The sequence below is a fragment of the Mustela lutreola genome, chromosome 4 (assembly GCF_030435805.1).
Source record: "Mustela lutreola isolate mMusLut2 chromosome 4, mMusLut2.pri, whole genome shotgun sequence".
NCBI classification, from domain to species: Eukaryota; Metazoa; Chordata; class Mammalia; order Carnivora; family Mustelidae; genus Mustela; species Mustela lutreola.
The window spans coordinates 3,040,051-3,057,736 of NC_081293.1; the positions used below are offsets into that span (position 1 = coordinate 3,040,051).

At 57.1% G+C, this 17,686-nt stretch overlaps 2 protein-coding genes across 2 annotated transcripts in view; one reads left to right on the plus strand and one right to left on the minus strand.

The window, feature by feature from the left end:
* MGMT (O-6-methylguanine-DNA methyltransferase) overlaps positions 1 to 17,686 on the minus strand; it is a 277,054-nt gene that overhangs the window by 213,118 nt on the left and 46,250 nt on the right. The window contains exon 2 of the mRNA XM_059172828.1: positions 1,199 to 1,334. Coding sequence (XP_059028811.1) covers positions 1,199 to 1,323 — 125 coding nt within the window. The 5' untranslated portion in view covers positions 1,324 to 1,334. The remainder of the gene's footprint in view (positions 1 to 1,198; positions 1,335 to 17,686) is intronic.
* On the plus strand, positions 7,656 to 8,094 carry LOC131830537 (large ribosomal subunit protein eL22-like). Its single transcript, XM_059172830.1, has one exon. It carries the CDS (start codon positions 7,685 to 7,687, stop codon positions 8,060 to 8,062), a length of 378 nt encoding a protein of 125 aa, XP_059028813.1. The 5' UTR covers positions 7,656 to 7,684; the 3' UTR covers positions 8,063 to 8,094.

A 17,686-nucleotide genomic window follows, 5' to 3' on the forward strand; every position in this document is an offset into this window, starting at 1 on the left:
GGTCTAAAAAAAAAAACCCAAAACCTATTGATTGTAACGTGCAGCTCTACAGGAAAAAATCTCGACACTGGAGGCGAAACAGGGTATTTATTACTGCGCCTGTGTTCATTATGGCGGTCTCTGACAGGGCTCCATTAAAATCAATTTTTATGTTTCTATGTATTTTCTTTATCTAATGGGTTGTATGGCATTGTGTTTATTAGCCAGTTAAGACAAACACTGAGCAGGAGTGGGCGGTTTCTCCCCTCTTCTGTCAGAAATAATGAGAACGGCAATTTTCATACAACAACTCACGATCGATGAATGGAGGAAATGCTGCATTTCAGAACAAAACATTAAGGGGCGCTTTAAATTTTTATGTGGTTACAATTAAGAGAAATAGGGCGCGGATCTGTCAGGAGGGCAGCCCGCGTCCCGCGGAAAGGGCGAGCGAGCACGTCGGGCCCCGGGCCTCTTCTGTCCTCGCTCCCCGGCTGCGCGCCCGCGGGCAGCCCGACCTCGACCCTGGCTCTCGGGCGGGGCGCTCCCGAGTCCGCGGCTCCGGGGCCGCCGAGCAGAACTCTCCGGGCGGCCTGTCAACAGCGAAGGGGCCTGACTAAAGGCCCCGGTGCGGAGCCGCCGCCGCGATTCCCGGAGGGACGCCCGCACCCGCCGAACGGCCGAGCCGCGCTGCGCCAGGTGCTCGGCGGCCTCCGGGACGGGCCGCGGCGGGGGAGGCCCCGCGGCCCACGGCTTCTGGGCCGCGACCCCGCTGCGGGAGGACGCGGGGCCGCGACCCCGACGCCGCGTGAGGACGCGGGGCCGCGACCCCGACGCCGCGTGAGGACGCGGGGCAGCGACCCCGACGCCACGTGAGGACACAGGGCCGCGACCCCGACCCCGACCCCGACGCCGCGGGAGGACGCGGGGCAGCGACCCCGACGCCACGTGAGGACACAGGGCCGCGACCCCGACCCCGACCCCGACGCCGCGTGAGGACGCGGGGCAGCGACCCCGACGCCACGTGAGGACACAGGGCCGCGACCCCGACCCCGACCCCGACGCCGCGGGAGGACGCGGGGCCGCGACCCCGACGCCGCGGGAGGACGCGGGGCCGCGACCCCGACGCCGCGGGAGGGGCCCGCCGTGGAGGAGCAGCAGCGCCGCGTCCCCGCAGCCCGAGCCGATGCCCCCTGGGGTGGGGGCACCGCGCACTCACCCGGCGTCCGGCGTCTTCCGGCCGCGCAGCCGGACCTCGTGCAGACCCCGCTCACACGCCGCGATCTCGATCCTCCCCAGCGGGCTGTCCACCGCCCCGCCGCGCACGTCGCAGGCCTCGTCCATGCCGCCGGCACCTGCGAGCAAGGGACAGCGTCACGCCGGAGCCCGCGGTCCCCTCCCCGGGCGACGCGCGCCCACTGCCGACCCGAAACCCACTCCCGGGACGGCGGCCGGGAGCCCCCGCCGAGGGTCCCCCGGACGAGGCTCGGCTCGCCGGGACAAGACGCTTCCCGGCTTCGTCCTGGCCGACACGGAGGCCGCCGGACACCCTGGAGGACGCGCAGGTCAAGCCCCGGCAGCGCCAGGGGAGCTCCGAGGCGGAGGCCGTCGGGGGCGCATGCGCGCCGGAAAGACCCCCGAAGGCTGTGGCACGCGCACAGCTGACCCTTGAGCCGCGTGCGTGTGAGCGGAGTGAGCTCACTGGGGGGCTCACTTCCACGTGTTCTCGGCCCTGCGACTTTCTGAAGACGTCCTCTAGCTTGGATTCGTGTGAGAACACAGGATAATACCAATGATACATGAAACAGGTGTTACCGTTCAGCGGTTATCAGTAAGGTCAACAACATGCTTTTCATAAGGTTTTTCAGGAGTCAGCAGGTACATATGGAGCTCAGTGCCCCTAATCCCACATTATTCAGGGGCCAACTATGTATCTAACTTACGTTCAGAGAAATGTACCAACATAAAAACCACCCTATGATGCATCTTACCTGTTCATTTGGGTATTAATTTTAGTGAACAGAGCAAAGGCTGAAAAGAATGAACGGGCATGGCGAGAGGCCTACAAGCCTCCAACACTTGATAAAAACCACACCAAGAGGACGGACACCCAAGGGAGGGTTGGGGGGCAGGGGGGAACGACTACCTGGGCCAGTCCGTGTCCTCAGAGCTCCTTCTCTCCCTGCAACTCCTTTCCTAATCGTGCGAAAGACCCAGAGGGAGACACTCCTGCCTGGCCATGTGATCCTACATGCCCGCACTTCCCAGTGCTCCACGCTCCCCTGCAGCCACCTGCGCTGAACTGGAACAGCTGAGGCCGGCCACATGAGCCCCCCACTGCTCCTGACCTGTAGGCGGGGCTGCTCACCTTCCGCCTCCACTTCCCGTGCTGCAGGCACCTCCCACGATCTGCCCACACTGGCAACCCTGCAAGAATGCTCTCTTCCATGTGGCTTTACAGAGCGCGGCAGGGCGGGTGGGGGGGGGGGTGCCACCAGGACTTAGCTTAAGGATCTCCTTCCCCTCACCCCACCTGTACCCTCACTCATCTGCACCCCATCAAGTTCTTATCATTGCCAACCCCAGCTCAGATCCCAAGGCCTCATCAACTCTCACACATGGAAGGCCTTCTTCAGGGCTCTCAGGACACCTGGTCCTTCCCAGCCATCTCCTCCCCTTACCCTGAACAACAAATCAACGGCCAATTACACGAAGGGGCTATATCAGGGTCAGCAAACTGCAGCCCATAGGCCAGACCCAGCCTCTAGTGCTTTGTAAATCAGGTATCACTGGGACGCAACCCACTGGCTGTGGCCACCTTCTTGCTCCAGTGATGGAGAACGTATGGCCCCCTGGCACTTGCCCTGGGCACTTTCCCCGGGCCCTCTGCACGCCAGGTTGGCTGAGCCCCTCATGGTCCACGCTATTGGACCCTTTCTCATCAGTGCCCCCAGGCCAGCTGCCCCCCCAATAGGCAGCTCAGGTTCCCCACACTGGGCCTGATGCCGTGGAGCCTCAGCTGCATGTCTCTTCTCTGACTGTCGAGCCGCACCATGTGGCCCAGTGTCTGCTTCACTGCAAAACCTCAGCAGACCCCACTACCCCCACCCCAGGCCCTGTTCCCATTTCTGGCCTTCCACTCACTTCTGATGCCACATACGGACTCCCTCAGCTGTCTTCCCAGCAGCCAGGGGAGAAGTGCATTTATATCCTTTGACAATGTCAAGCAGCATTCCCTGAACCACACAGTATATACGCAGTGCCCCCAAGATTCTATCCTGAGGCCAAGGCTCCAGAGCCACCCTGTTAAACGTCCACTTTTCTGTGGGTATTGACGGAGGTCTGAAGAAGATTCCTCTCCACATCCCAATAATTGGACAGGGGATTGTGATGGTCACCCGACATCACAGACACTCTGACACACCGTACTCCTTGAACACCCCAACTTCCATGGATCCCCAGTGCCTGAGGGCACCCCTCCACTTGGCCACGCACAGGCAGGAAGCAGATGGCCGCCTCCCAGCAATGGCCTGTCATTTTGCGAAAGTCACCTAACCTGAGCCTAAACGAGTCACCTAAACGAGTATGTTCATCTGTGGGATAAAGGATACCTAAACCGCAGGGTCAGCATGCGGGTTAGCTGGAATGTGTATCTAGACCCAGCTTCCCAGAAGGATTTGGGATTACTGTTATCCTTGTCTCATCGACATTTTAACCATATGGTCTTGACCTTTGTCACACAGAGCACTCTGCTTCCTTCCACAATAACTCACCCAATAGCACTAAAATCCTTTCCATTCTTCAAAAGCAGATGGTTAACCCTTCTCCCAGCCCCCTGGGGCCCTTCGCTCATTCCTTGGAGTCAATCAACTGCTGTCCCCCAACCCCTCGCATCCGTGGACATTTCCCATCACACTGAGCCACGGGAAGATGCTGGTGCAGGGAGTCTGATACCATGAGACCAGGTTCCACCAGGACAGACGCATCATATGCATGAGGAGTTTTCTACCAAATACTTGAGCTAGATGACCAGCATTTCTACCATCCAGGCCAACGGTCTGGCACAGCACTTCCCAAAGTATGTTCCAAAAGACTACTTGGAGAAAGGTTCTATGGGGAGCGAGAAGCCTGGATGTACTGAGCCCTCCTGGCAAACATACCTGTACACTTACAGTGTGTTAAAACCTCTGAGCAGGCCTGCACAGCAACCTAGCTCTCACAAACGTGTTCACCATGAACCCACGGCTCCTGCCTAGGCCCCGCTCAAAAGCTGTTTCTCAACTGATCTGGACTCAGGCGCCCTGGCTGAGGCCTCCCACCTGGAGCCCCACCTCACGCACAGCTCCTAATGACAAGCATCAGAAAGGGGTAGCAGCTAATTTAAGCACAAAAGCAATTTACTGAAAGCCTGTTCTGTTACTCACAGAACTTCTGGGAAGGTTGGAGAAACAGGCTCAGAAAACCGTAGGAACCAAGACTGGCCACAGTCCAACCACCACCAAAGTGGATCGCCAGGAAACACCTGTGGGGCGTCCAGGGCCTGCAGACACGCAGCTGGCACTGTTGCCACTGTTGCGCCTGGAAACAGGATGTCGCAGCCCCCTTCAGCTCCCTGCTGCCTGGCCCCTGTGTCACTGGCCCCCGATTCAAGGCCTAGGACGTGGGCCCAGCACTGCTGCACAGACGCAGTCTGGCATGTGTCCCAGCCCAGGGGATGGAGCACTCGTGGTTCACTCTCCTCCCCAGGACTCTGTTTTCTCACCAGTGAGACAACACTGACGCCCCCACCCTCCTGGGGCTGCTGCGTGGGCCTAATCGCAGAGCCCCGGGAAGACAGCGAATGGGCCGCTGGGCCAGCACGCCCGTGGGGAAGGCCCTCCTTATACACAGCGCAAAGCCCGCTCGCACCCCTACTGCCAGGACCGAGTGCGCAGAGGGGCTCCGAGAGAGGGGCAGGGCAGGCAGTGAAGGTGATGGAGGCCTCTCCCACTGCTACCACAGCGAGGGGCGGTTTCTGGAGAGCTCGGTCCCATGCGTTCCTCAGGGAAGAGGGCCTGGCGTGCTGCGAAGCCTCACCCCAGCGGCCAGACTCTGACCACAGGCAGGAGGGGCTGGCTGGACTTCAGAGGCTGCTGGCCTTGAACGCCATGGGGAGGCTTCAGTGGTGGGCTCCGAACCCAGGAACGCCCATGCACCCCAGGACCTGCATCTCTGAACCATACAAAAGGACTCTGAAGCTGGGCCTGCCCACAGCTGTACCGACCCCAACAAGCACCCTGCGCCCAGCAACGTGATGCTGTCCCTGGTCTGCCTGGTCTAACCCCACGTGAAGGGCAGCCCAGCCTCAACATGGATTGGACCGCCACAGGCCACAAGAGGCCACAGGACACCTGTGTCTCTCACAGAGCAGGAGAAGCTCCATCCAAATCATGCCAAGAGCCAAAAGAGGGCCATCAGTCCATACTGGAGTAACTGGGGGGGTTGAACTCTGCGTTCTGAGTGAGTGGCCTTTGTCCCTCATGGTCACACCCAAGCAGCCCGTCACGGGGCTGCGTGAGGTCTAAAGCAGTACGCTCCAGAGGCTCTGTTACTGGTGAACGGAACTGAAATCAAACTCCGCGTCACCTTCCCGAACATGAACGTTCGTTGAAGCACCTTCCCCCGAGACGAAGGCCTGGTACCCGCAGCCCGCGTCCCGGCTGAGACCCGGCTGGGCTGTCTTTCGCTGTTGCAGCCGGTGCCCAAGCTCAGGAGCAGAAGCGGTGCTAGTCCAGGATCATCGCCGGGACCCACTGCTGGCGGCTTCGCCAAAATAACAAAGGCAGCGATTTTAACGATGTTCTCTATTACGCCCGCCAGCAATGGAATTTGAGACGCCACAGAAACTCCCACACGCCTTCTTTTCCTACAGACATGCAGGACAGACGGCGCAGAGTCCTTCTGTGGGCCAAAGTATGAGGGAGCTGAATCAGCACAGCCCGGGCTGTCAGGGGGCTGTGTCCCCTGGCCGGACGCGCCAGGCCATCTGGCAGGGCAGGTGGGGTGTGGACGGGAAGCCCCAGGCAGAAAAGCAAGTGTGTTCCCACACAGGTATGTTGCGCATCCCGGGGGGCCTGACGGAGGGTGGAGGAGGCTTGCAGGCTGGGTGGGGTGTTGCAGGGCAGCCAGACGACGCTTCAATAGCGGCACACGCGTCGGGGAGCCCACGCGTCCCAACACGGGCTGGTGGGAGGGTCCGCCCGGAAGGCAACAATGCCAGACACGCGAGGGGCCGGCCAGGAGCGAGGTGGCACAAAGGAGCCGTGTGAGCGCGACACCCTCGCGTGGCGACAGCCCCGCGCTCCAGAGACCAGCCCAGCGCTGGGCTCCATCCCAGGGAAGGCCCAGAGCCCGACCCTGACGTGTGAGCCAAGAAAGGAAGGCAGCTGGTGAAGACGCTCGCCGGCTGGCAGCGTGACAAGGTTCGCAGGCGGCGGGTCCGGGGCCAGGCAGGCTCCCAGGGCCCCTCAGGACCAGCGGGAGGCCACGTCGGTGGGAGGGCGGCCGGCGGAGGACAGGTGAGCAGGAAACGGTTTTGGGAGAAAATGACATCCGCAGAGACCTGGCTGGTCACAAGGACGTGAGCAGCCCAACGACGTCTGCAGGACTGCGGCCGAGCCGTGCGGGGCATGGAGGGCCCTGGGGCGGGTGCAGAGGCACGGACAGGGCCATCGGATGGGCTCTGTCTGCTCCGAGTCGCCTTCAGTGAACGTGAGCTCCTGTGTGGGCAGCAGGTGCTACAGGACAACTCTGGCTGAAGGGTAAGAAGTCCGCTGAGGTGTTAAGTGATAAAACAAGGGGCAGGCGCCGTCTCCGTCCCCTTCCTCCTTCCCGGACAAGGCGGGTGCGCCGCCGGCAGCTGCGGCAACCACGTGGGGACACAAAGGAGAGGCCGCGAGACCACTGCAGCCACAGCATCCTGCCACCCTCCTGCTCATGCAAGAAAAAGTCCTGCGTGTCGCAAGCCGGCGACGGGAGGAATTCCTGTTTTCCCGCAGCTGGAGCACCTTAACTGATCCACCGTTGACTCCCGGCACTTAGAATAGTGCCCAGAACACTGCAGGTGCTCAGAGAAGACCTGCAAAATGAAAGGGCTAACCACACAAATCATGCCATTGTGCTTGAAGTCAGGACTCAGGAGGAGAACTCCAGGATTAACAAGAACCACGGCTGGGGGTCTGATGGCCTGAGCAGTCAAGGAAGGCTCCCCGGAGGAGGCACTGACATGAGAGACAATAGGCATTTTGGGGGGTGGGTGGGGACAGACTATGGCAAGTCTGCCTTAGCAGGGCCTGGTGCCAGAGGGAACACATGGCATTTGGGGACCCAAAGGGGGCGGCCAGGAGGGAGAGGCCCATGTTTGAGAGGGGCCTGCTGTGACAGCTCTGGGTGCAGGAGGACCAAGTGCAGGGGCCAGGAGCGGGAGGGCAAGGCTAACCCCAAGGACCCTGAAGACACCCGGAGTAGGGAAAGGGCTCACTGCCCGCAGCACTGTAAGCCAATCCGCGCACGGCAGGCTTACGAGCACGCGGGCTCTCGGGCTGAGTAATGGACTCTGCCCTAGATAACAGTCTGCCCGGCTGCCTTCCCAGCCCGGCGAGTGGGGGGAATGTGTAAAACCCTGACCATCAGTCCGCCCACCTCCCTTTCTGCCTCCGCAGCCGCCATGGCGCCCGTGAAAAAGCTCGTGGCGAAGGGGGGCAAAGAAAAGAAGCAAGTTCTGAAGTTTACCCTTGATTGCACCCGCCCTGTAGAAGATGGAACCGTGGATGCGGCCAATTTTGAGCAGTTTCTTCAGGAGAGAATCAAAGTGAATGGAAAAGCTGGAAATCTCGGTGGAGGGGTGGTAACCATTGAGAGGAGCAAAAGCAAGATCACTGTAACTTCCGAGGTGCCTTTTTCCAAAAGGTATTTGAAATATCTGACCAAAAAGTACTTGAAGAATAACCTCCGCGACTGGCTGCGTGTGGTGGCCAACAGCAAGGAGAGCTACGAGCTACGCTACTTCCAGACCAACCAGGACGAGGAGGAGGAGGAGGATTAGAAGTCCTGTGTCTGGGATCTTTTGTATGATCTTTAAATACAATCTAGGAATCACAAAAAAAAAAAAAAAAATCCCTGACCATCTATTACTCCAAAGCAGGTTTTCATGGCGTGCAACAGGGCTTTGGTAGAAACAGGAAAGCTCAGGCCTTTCTTCCCGAAGGGGCCAGCTGCACCTGTGGGATATACATGCTGCCCCCGGTGCCTGCAGGGCTGACTCGGAGTGGGGACGGGGCAGGGAGCGCCACTGTCACCCTCCACCAAGCCTATGGACACAGCGTGGAAAACCCAATGAGACCCCAGGACCTGACGGCGGCTCCCACTGCCAGTTCTTTGAGCAGTTCCCTGGGGGCCTGGTCTGGCCAGCCGTGCCCGCACGGGCAGGACACCACAGGTCGCTTTCAGGCTGCAGTATGGGCCAGACAGCAGGTTCCCCACTCTCACGAGGCCTGTGAGCCGCTGCCTGGCAGTGCCACCGGGCCCTGGGGCCGGCTCCCTGTACCCTGGTTAGAGCATCCACCTAAAGCCACAAGAGCGCTGACATTAATTGGTGGCAGAAAAAAATGGATTTTTCATGGCTATTTAGAGACCTCGGAAAAAATGAAATGAATTTCGTTTCATCCCCCTTTCAACATGAACGGCGTTTAATGTTCTGAATTAAGCGGTAGGCGCCAGAGGCTGGGATTTCACTGAACTCAATGCAAGAAACCCAGAGACGGAAACGGTCTTCTTTCTCCTTTTCTTGTCGTTTCCCAGGCCTGCTGTGTGGGTCTAAACGCTGACTTCCAGAACCATCTCTGCAGCCCCACACCTTCCACTTTGAACCCCTTCCAGTATGGCCCCGCTGTGCGAGGAAAATGCCAGAGAAAGCACTAGGAGAGAAAAATCGCCTGCCTTCTCACACGCTGCTTGCAAACCAAGTAGGAGACATCTGCTTTTGTGAAGCACTGGCCCAAACATTTTGCCCGTGAGTGGGCACCTGGCCTGCAGGCCGGGCCCCAGGCCTTCCCGGGGCATCCCCATCCGGGGCCTTCATGCAGGTGTGAAGTGGGAGCCCGGCTGGTGGTGCACTGGGGAAGACCAGTGTGGGAGAGACCATGTGTGGCTACCTGGGGACACCAATAAAGCCACCATGAAATGAAACTCGTTGTGTAATCTCCCTGCTGAACAGAAAATAAGAAAAAGGAGGGAAGCACCTTCTGTCCTCAGAACTCAAGATCCGCCCACCTGATGATCCGGCATGGGGAAATATTTTAATTAGAAAAAGCAGATGTGTCAAAACCCTGGAAAAGAGAAAATACTTCAAACCCATCCCCGAGAAACAAAGCTGACCGTGTGGGGCAGGAGGAGGGAATGGATGAAAAGGAGCCTGGCCAAGTGCAGACGCAGAGGGGAGAGTGCTGGAGAGAGGCCCGGTCAGCAGCTGTGACCCGCCTCTCCAGTGCCATCCTGCTGGGGGGCATCCAACAAGACAGCCAAGTTGGGGCTCCGTTCATTATGTTCTAGGACTTGCAGAAAGGGCTGCGTTAAGGGGCGCCTGGGTGGCTCAGTGGGTTAAGCGTCTGCCTTCAGCTCAGGTCATGATCTCAGGGTCCTGGGATCGAGTCCCGCATCGGGCTCTCTGCTCAGCAGGGAGCCTGCTTCCCCATCTGTCTCTCTGCCTGCCTCTCTGCCTACTTGTGATCTTTCTCTGTCAAATAAATGAATAAAATCTTAAAAAAAAAGGGGGGGGGCTGCATTAGGTTAAATGTTTTTGCCAGAGAAAATTCTGGCCCTGCCATCTGCTATGTCGAGCTCAGAGTGGATCCAAAGGTCATGCAAAAAGATACCCTGGGCGTGATGCTTCGAGCAGTTTTAGTCCTAACTGTGCAAACCCAGAAGCAACCAAAAGTCCAGACACTCTGAAAAGGCTGCATACCATATGATTCCAGCTATGCGACATTCCAGAAGAGGCAGAACTGGAGACCGTGAGAGGGTCGGGTGCCAGGGGCTGGAGGAGGGAGGAGCAGGCAGAGCACAGAGGGTCTGTGGGGGCAGCGAAGCCATTCTGCGGAACACTACTGTATTGATCCAGACCCATACAAAGTACACCACCAAGAAAGTGCTCTCACATAAACTATGGACACGTGTCCCACTCTGGGAGGGCAAGCTGACCGGGGCAGGCTGAGTAGTCTGGGGGCCAGGGGTATCTGGAAACTGTACCTTCTGCTCAGTTTTGCATAACACTGCTCGAAAAATGAAAGTTTATTGATGTAAAAATTCAGCCCAAAGCCTTGTGCTATGCTGCGGACACAGACGTGATTCTCTTTACGTATCGATAAATTTCTACGACCCCAGCTACTTGTACGTGGGAACGGAGGAGACATTCTCTACCACAATCACAAAGACAGGCTCTCCAGTGAAAAGACCGCTTGTACGGGAATCCCGTCAACCCCGTGTTCTGCTCCTGCTGTGAGCTTACACACACACTTCCAGGACGTGGGGCCCGGCGGGAACCCGAGGAGTGGCCTTTCTTCTTCCTCTCACTGGCCCTGCCCGGCAGAGCGGCTTCCTGATGAACGCTGCTCTGGTCGTAAAGAAGACTGGAAGCACCAGAGCCCTGGGGAGCGGGGGCCGGGCTGCAGAAGGGGCGTCCACAGCCCCGCACCCACATGTGTGGCTTCCTGGGGGGCTCAGCATTCACAAGTCTGCTCAGGAAGGCACTCAGGGCGGCCTGTTCTAAAACACACGGGAAGAGGCCTACACACCAGAGCAGAGACACAGAGGGGCCTCTACGGGAACATGTTCACTGGCCTTCACAGCAACCATTTCTAAATGAAAACAGGCACTGTCTACATTTTACTTATTTAGAGAGGGAGAGAGTGCGGGGGGGGGCCCAGAGGCAAGGGGGAGAGAAGGAATCCCAAGCAGACGCCACGCCCACGGTGGAACCCGGCAGGAGGCTCGATCTCATGATGCTGAGATCACGTCCAGAACCAAAATCAAGAGTCGGAGCTCAACCCACTGAGCCACCCAGGCACACCCGGTAGTTGAAAATTACACTTAGAACTTGGTTTTTGTTTCCAAATCCCTCATTTTTGTTCCTATTATCAAACTAAATACCAGTGATGCAGGAAGGCAACTACTTTTCCACTCTGAAGCTCAAAAAGGGTTTGAATCTGCATTCAAATAGGAATTAGGGAACACAAACAGGTGTGTGTGTGTGTGTGTGTGTGTGTGTGTGTGTGTAAGAAACAGGTCACACACAGACTAGGGCACAAAGCTTACTTGTGTACAGCTTAACAAACTGCTCTGGAAACCTTCCAGAACTTCTGGCACTCCTGAAAGATATTTCCGAGTGACAAGCCCTACTACCACCCGGGGCTGGGCCCAAACCCACACGGGAAGGCAGAGCCACAGGAAGGCCCAGGAAGGTCTTTCGGGAAGCTTATTAGTAACCATCAGATCTTTCTCTAAAGTGCTTCATAAAAAGCTTCCCGGCTAAGCCTGCCACTGCACACGAGACGTAAGTCCACAGACTCTCCATGACGGGGGCGTCCGGCCTCTGAGCCTGCACCCCGGGGGACACGGTGCTGGGTCGGCACAGACGAAAGCACAGCCTCGACTCTGTACGTGGTACATGGTCCTAGCTAATTAGTTTTGTGGAGGAAAACAGTTTTACACCAATGCAAGGATAAAACGGGAAAGTCACAATTTTGCTAAAGTAAAGAGGAAACTTCAAATACGTTTCTACTTGCTGGGCTCAAAGGCCCTCAGGAGCCAAGACTTGCTGCTCAAGACTGTGCCCCCTCCCTGCCTCTACCCTGCCCCTGCTGTGCCCATGCCTGTACTCCCAGCCCCCATCTGTGTGCCTGCTCTCTGCCCTGCCCCTGCCCTGCTCCGTGCCCATGCCCCCTGCCTGTGCCCCCTGCCCCTGCCCTGAGCCGGGCTGCGGGGGAAACTGGGAGAAGCCGGGCTCCAGGGCTCTGTTCAGGTCCCTGTGCCTTACTCTCTTTTCGGCAATTTAGTAAAATATTGTTTGACTAGGTAGTGAAGGGAAAAACACTTTTCATTTTATTTTTTGAAAAACCACTTTTTTTTTTTTTTTAAGATTTTTTATGTATTTATTTGACAGAGAGAGATCACAAGTAGATGGAGAGGCAGGCAGAGAGAGAGAGGGAAGCAGGCTCCCTGCTGAGCAGAGAGCCTGATGCGGGGCTCGATCCCAGGACCCTGAGATCATGACCTGAGCCGAAGGCAGCGGCTTAACCCACTGAGCCACCCAGGTGCCCCGAAAAACCACTTTTTAACAACAAGTGTGTCACTCTGCCAGCCAAAACACCAGACCCACAGGTAAGAGGAAACTGGTTTACAAAACTGAATGAAGCCCAGAGCTCCAGTACAAGGAGCCTGCAACTGAGAGGGCAAATTTAAAAATCTGCATTAACAGACTCTTGAGCAGGATTTGGAAAAGCATCAAGAATCCTGAACTCGGCAGCACACCCCCCTCCAACAGTCAAAGTGGAGAGGGGGGCCTGACCAGGGCACGTGGCAGCCAGCATCCAGTGGGGACCTGCAGAGCCAGCTGGACCCACAGCCAGCCCTGGGCCGGGGATCCCCGCACATCACAGGGTCACTTCGTCCCCTGCCGCCATCCTGCCAGCAGGCTCCAGGAGCCGATGCCCCAGGCCATGGGAGCAGGAGCCGGTCCGAGTGCTGCACCATGGAAGGCACCAGGGCCTGGAGGAGCTGGGGGCCCGGAGGCCCGCAGAGGGCAGTCAGGGAGGGAAGCGGCTTGCCTGAGGTCGGGCACGCCTGTGCCGGAGCCCACGGGGCGGTGGGCAGCACCAGTCCCGCTCTGCCTTCCCACGTGTCGCAGGTGGTGAGGCTCAGGGGTCCAGGGCACGTCCCCCTCACCGGTGCCTTCCTCGCCGGCCCACACGCTGGCACGGAAGCCTGGCCACAGGACATACGTCAACCACTCCCAGGGCACCAGCGGCCCGAAATCTGGGACAGTCTGTCAGAGGGGAGAAGACCCAGCATAGCACCCGGACCCTCGCCGCGGGAACCCTGGCTTCTGAGCAGCACGTCAGGCACGGGCTCGGCCCCAGAGTCACAGCTGGGGTCCTGCCAAGCAGGAAACACCACAGAAGCTCCTCGTGTGAGTTTCAAAGTTGCAGGTCCCTGAAGATGGAGCAGCGCTCCGCGACTCTTCATATGGAACAGATGAGAGCACACGAATGCTACCGAAACCTGCGACATTGCCGGGAGACGGGCGCCCCGTGTCCGCGCGGGCTGGCGAGCCGGGCACGCCTGCCGTAGGAGCCTGACCGCTTCCATCGGTCTGGACACACGGCCCTTCGGTCGTGACCAACAACAATCCACTGAGAATTATTTACTAAGACAAATGAAAAATGCCGCTCTTCACTCATTTCAATCCCCGCCCCCTGCCAGAACTGCCCATTAGCCTCAGTGACGCGGGTGAGCGTCTCGCAGCCGGACAGAGAGCTCCCCTGGCCGTGTGGTCTGACGGGGTCTGACGGGGTGCTGCTTGGCCCCCGGGGCCACTCCTGGGCGTCTGGCAAGGCCCCCGCGTGCTCATGCACCTCATCCTGCTAATGGCACGTGCTCGCCACCGGGGAACGTTCTAGCACTTCAGGCACCAACCAGTCCTGCACAAGGTCACGAAGGAGGAAGGACGGAGGCAGGCAGGCGCCCACAATGAAATGTCAGTGCTTAAAACCGTTATGACTTGGGAGCCTTCAGCTTAAATATGTCATGGCAGAAAATAACCCCGTTCTTCATCGGCCTCTCCAGACGGGCAAAGTTTAACTGACTCCTGAGAGCACGAGCAGCACATGAGAACACGCAGGCAAGTCCGAGCGCAGGACAGGACAGGCTGCTACCCGGGGTCGGGGCAGAGCTCGGGAGAACGCAGCACTCCTGGACTAGCCGGGCCCGGCAGTGACAGGAAAACATCTCCGATCTCCTGACACGAGGGGTGACTCAAGCTCATCCTCTCCCAAATGTGGGAAAACAAACAAACCACAAACTCATCCTGTCCCAGCAACTGCCCCCGCGCATGCCTGCACTCAAACTATGAGAAGAGGTTCAACATTCGCAAACCAATCAATGTGATAGAACAAATCAATAAGAGAAGAGAGAAGAACCACATGGTCCTCTCAATTGATGCAGAAAAAGCATTTGAAAAGATACAGTATCCGTTCCTGACTAAAACGCATCAAAGTATAGGGATAGAGGGAGCATTCCTGAACCTCATCAAATCTATCTATGAAAGACCCACAGCAAATATCATCCTCCATGGGAAAAAGCTCACAGCCTTCCCGTTGAGATCAGGAACACGACAAGGATGCCCACTCTCACCACTCTTGTTCAACATAGTATTAGAAGTCCTAGCAACAGCAATCAGACAACAAAGAGAAACAAAACATATCCAAACTGGCAATGAAGAAGTCCAACTCTCTCTCTTTGCAGATGACATGATTCTTTATATGGAAAACCCAAAAGACTCCACCCCCAAACTACTAGAACTCATACAGCAATTCAGCAACGTGGCAGGATACAAAGTCAATGTACAGAAATCAGTGGCTTTCTTATACACTAACAATGAAAATACAGAAAGGGAAATTAGAGAATCGATTCCATTTACTATAGCACCAAGAGCCATAAGATACCTGGGACTAAACCTAACCAAAGAGGTAAAGGATCTGTACTCGAGGAACTACAGAACACTCATGAAAGAAATTGAAGAAGACACAAAAAGTCATGAACAGTTAGTAACGTTTCCCACCTGTGCACAGAGAGAACTTGCATGTTAAAAACATGTGCTTTTTTGTGTCAGCGCTAACAATTAGCTCACACCGCGATTCACTGTCGTGCTGTCTCCGGGTTCAGGACCCAATTCCTTATCTGCACTGATTCCTACTGTACCGTGAGTACCGCTAGATGGAGACCCCAACACGGGATGCACGGAGATCCTCAAACCCAGCTCCGGCAAACAGCCAGCGGGGTCATGCCGACATCTGGGATGCGAATCCAGTGTCATTTTTGTGGAAGCCCACAGCAGTGTCCTGCCGCCTGAAGCGGAGAGGCTGCCAGTGCCCACTGCTTCTCCCTCTGCCCACCCCCCTCCAATCTCGGTGGGGCCCTAACACCTCTCAGTGGCATTTCCCTGGATGCGTTCTGCAAAATCAGCAAGTATGCTGTGCTGAGATCTGAGGGGGAACAGCAGGGAGACCCGGGGGTGAGCGGGGCACTCGGGGGGGCGCACGGGACACCGGGGGGTGAGCAGGGGCACCTGAGCACCTGAGGCCCACCCGCAGCTGGCGGGGTAGAAGGCAAGCCGGACTCGCCACGGAGGCCTCTGTGGAGCCAATGGTCCCAGAAGGGTTTCTACATTTTTACGTGATTGAAAAAAGTCCAAAGAAAAAGATTTCATGACACGTAAAGATACAAAATTCAAACTGCAGAGCCCGTGAGTACGTTTTCACTGGAAGGCGACCAGCCTCGTTCTGGACTGAGTCTGGCAACTTCTATGAGGAGCGGTGAGGAGACTGTGCAGCCCCCAAGGCCGGGGGGACTTCCCAGCGGCCCGTTTCAGGGGTCTGTGGCGCTCCGAGGGGAAGGCGCGTGTCTGTGCTCACCTGAGGCTTCTCCGTCTCCCTCGATCCAGTCCTTCCCCCACCCACCGGGGAACACATCCCACTCTGACCCCCACACACTTACCCCTGGTCAGTGCCACCACAACGTTTTCTGGAATTTTCTTACTTACTTAGAAAGGCCTGTCAACAGTCCACGCCCAAGTGCTAAACCTGGGCCCCACGGAGGACCACAGAATTAAGTCCTCTTTATCCCCAATAAAGAAGCGGTTTCGCAATGTTTCTGTGGCGAAGGATGATTTATGACTCAGTGTCCCTGACGGAAGAGCTTCTGTTCCAGACACGCTCTGGTGGCGAGGCACGCGGCTCGGAGCGGGACGGACGCCATCCCCACAGCAAGGCCACGCTGCAGCCGGGATGCGAGCTGCCTCTGAGCAATTAACCCAAGGCAGGAAGTTTTATGTCCTAAATTAGTTACATTATGCCCGAAACCTATCAGTGGCCTGAGAGCTTGAACATATAATTCTATACCTTTTACTCTTTAAACAATAATTCAGTCTAATCCTGCAGCTGAAGCCAAGATTTCCAGACCAAAAGTGCACTTTCCATTTGATTAAATACTAATAAATGCAGGAATAAAATACCAGTCTTTTATCTTACAGTAAATTCTTCAAAAACCATATACTCTAAGAATTAATCATGACTCTAGAGAAGGAGACAGGTTCTCCCCCTCAAAGACAGCTTAGTAGTCTCAAAGTCTTAACTTAATGACAACAGCTCACGCATAATTTCTTACAGTCCGGGGCTTAACAGAAATGACATCACAGTCCAGGTTCGGGGACTCTCTGAGTGACTGTCGGCACGGCCGTGGTGGAGCGCGTGGGCAGGCAGTGAGGCTGAGGAAAGGCGGGCCGGGTCTGGCCACAGAAGAGACCTCACACGGAGCTATGACCCTCCCCAAAGCACCAAGCAAACAGAATACAAACTGGAAAATACCACCTTTTGCCTTCATCGCATATGGTATTTTCACATATTTCAACCACTAACAAGGAAACGAAGTAAAATGCCACCCCAAGAACATGGTAAAACTCCCCGAGTAGGAGCTGTGATTTGTTCTCTGTTAGTCTCGAGCCAAGGCATGTTCAAGCCTCTGAGATGTGACTCCTGCACCAAGGGCCACGTGAGTGACCACAAGTCCTGGGACTCTGGTGAAGAGTCTGATAATTGCCCTGGCCTTGGCCAGGAGAACAGAGGCGGCGCCCCCTCCAACGGGAGACTCGAGACGGTGAGCCCCAGAGAGGCCAGCCACCTCCACACAAAGGGGGCTGTGCGTGCTGGAATCAGGGGCTATCTGCTTCGGCCTCCCCTGGATGCGGGCCCAGCCTCCCTGTAGGTGATGAAGAAGCTGGCCGTGCTAGTAGAAGGCCGGAGGGACGTTCTGCGGGAAGCCCATGGGGAGAGGGGCAATGGTGGGACAGAGTCTGGAACTGCAGAGGAAAGCCAAGTTGGTGTTCGAGCGACCTTGAGCAGATGGGGACCTCTGTGGGCCCACGTCCTCCTCTGTAACCGGGGCCCCGCATGGCTGAGACGGCAGAACTGCCTGTCCCAGGCTGTCTAAACATCAGGGAACATTATCCGTGGTACTTTGAGAAAATCAATCCCGTCGGCTGGCCTGGGAGGCAGACACACTCATGTGCGCGCCCACACCTGCCGCTCCGGTCTCTCGCATGAATTTCCAGTCCACATGGTGATCGGGCACTCAGCAGCCAAAAGGTAAAAGGAGGTGGAGAAAGTTGTGGAAGCAGGCCAGGTGTCAGCACTGCGGCAGGGCAGAGGGGCCACAGGGCCGCAGGCAGGCCCATGGGAGGTGGACACTGAGCAGGCAAGTGAGCAAATTTATGACACCCCGAGAGCCCTTTCGGAGACTGGGTGTCTGGCTTTCCAGGGTCCCAGATCGGCATTTCCTTAAAACGATGCCCTTTCCCCCATTACTGGAGCAAAGTGGCACCAGGGACATCAGAAGGAGA

What these genes read in the sequence shown, in the direction of transcription:
- LOC131830537 (XM_059172830.1), top strand. Translation starts at nt 7,685, where the DNA reads ATGGCGCCCGTGAAAAAGCTCGTGGCGAAGGGGGGCAAAGAAAAGAAG.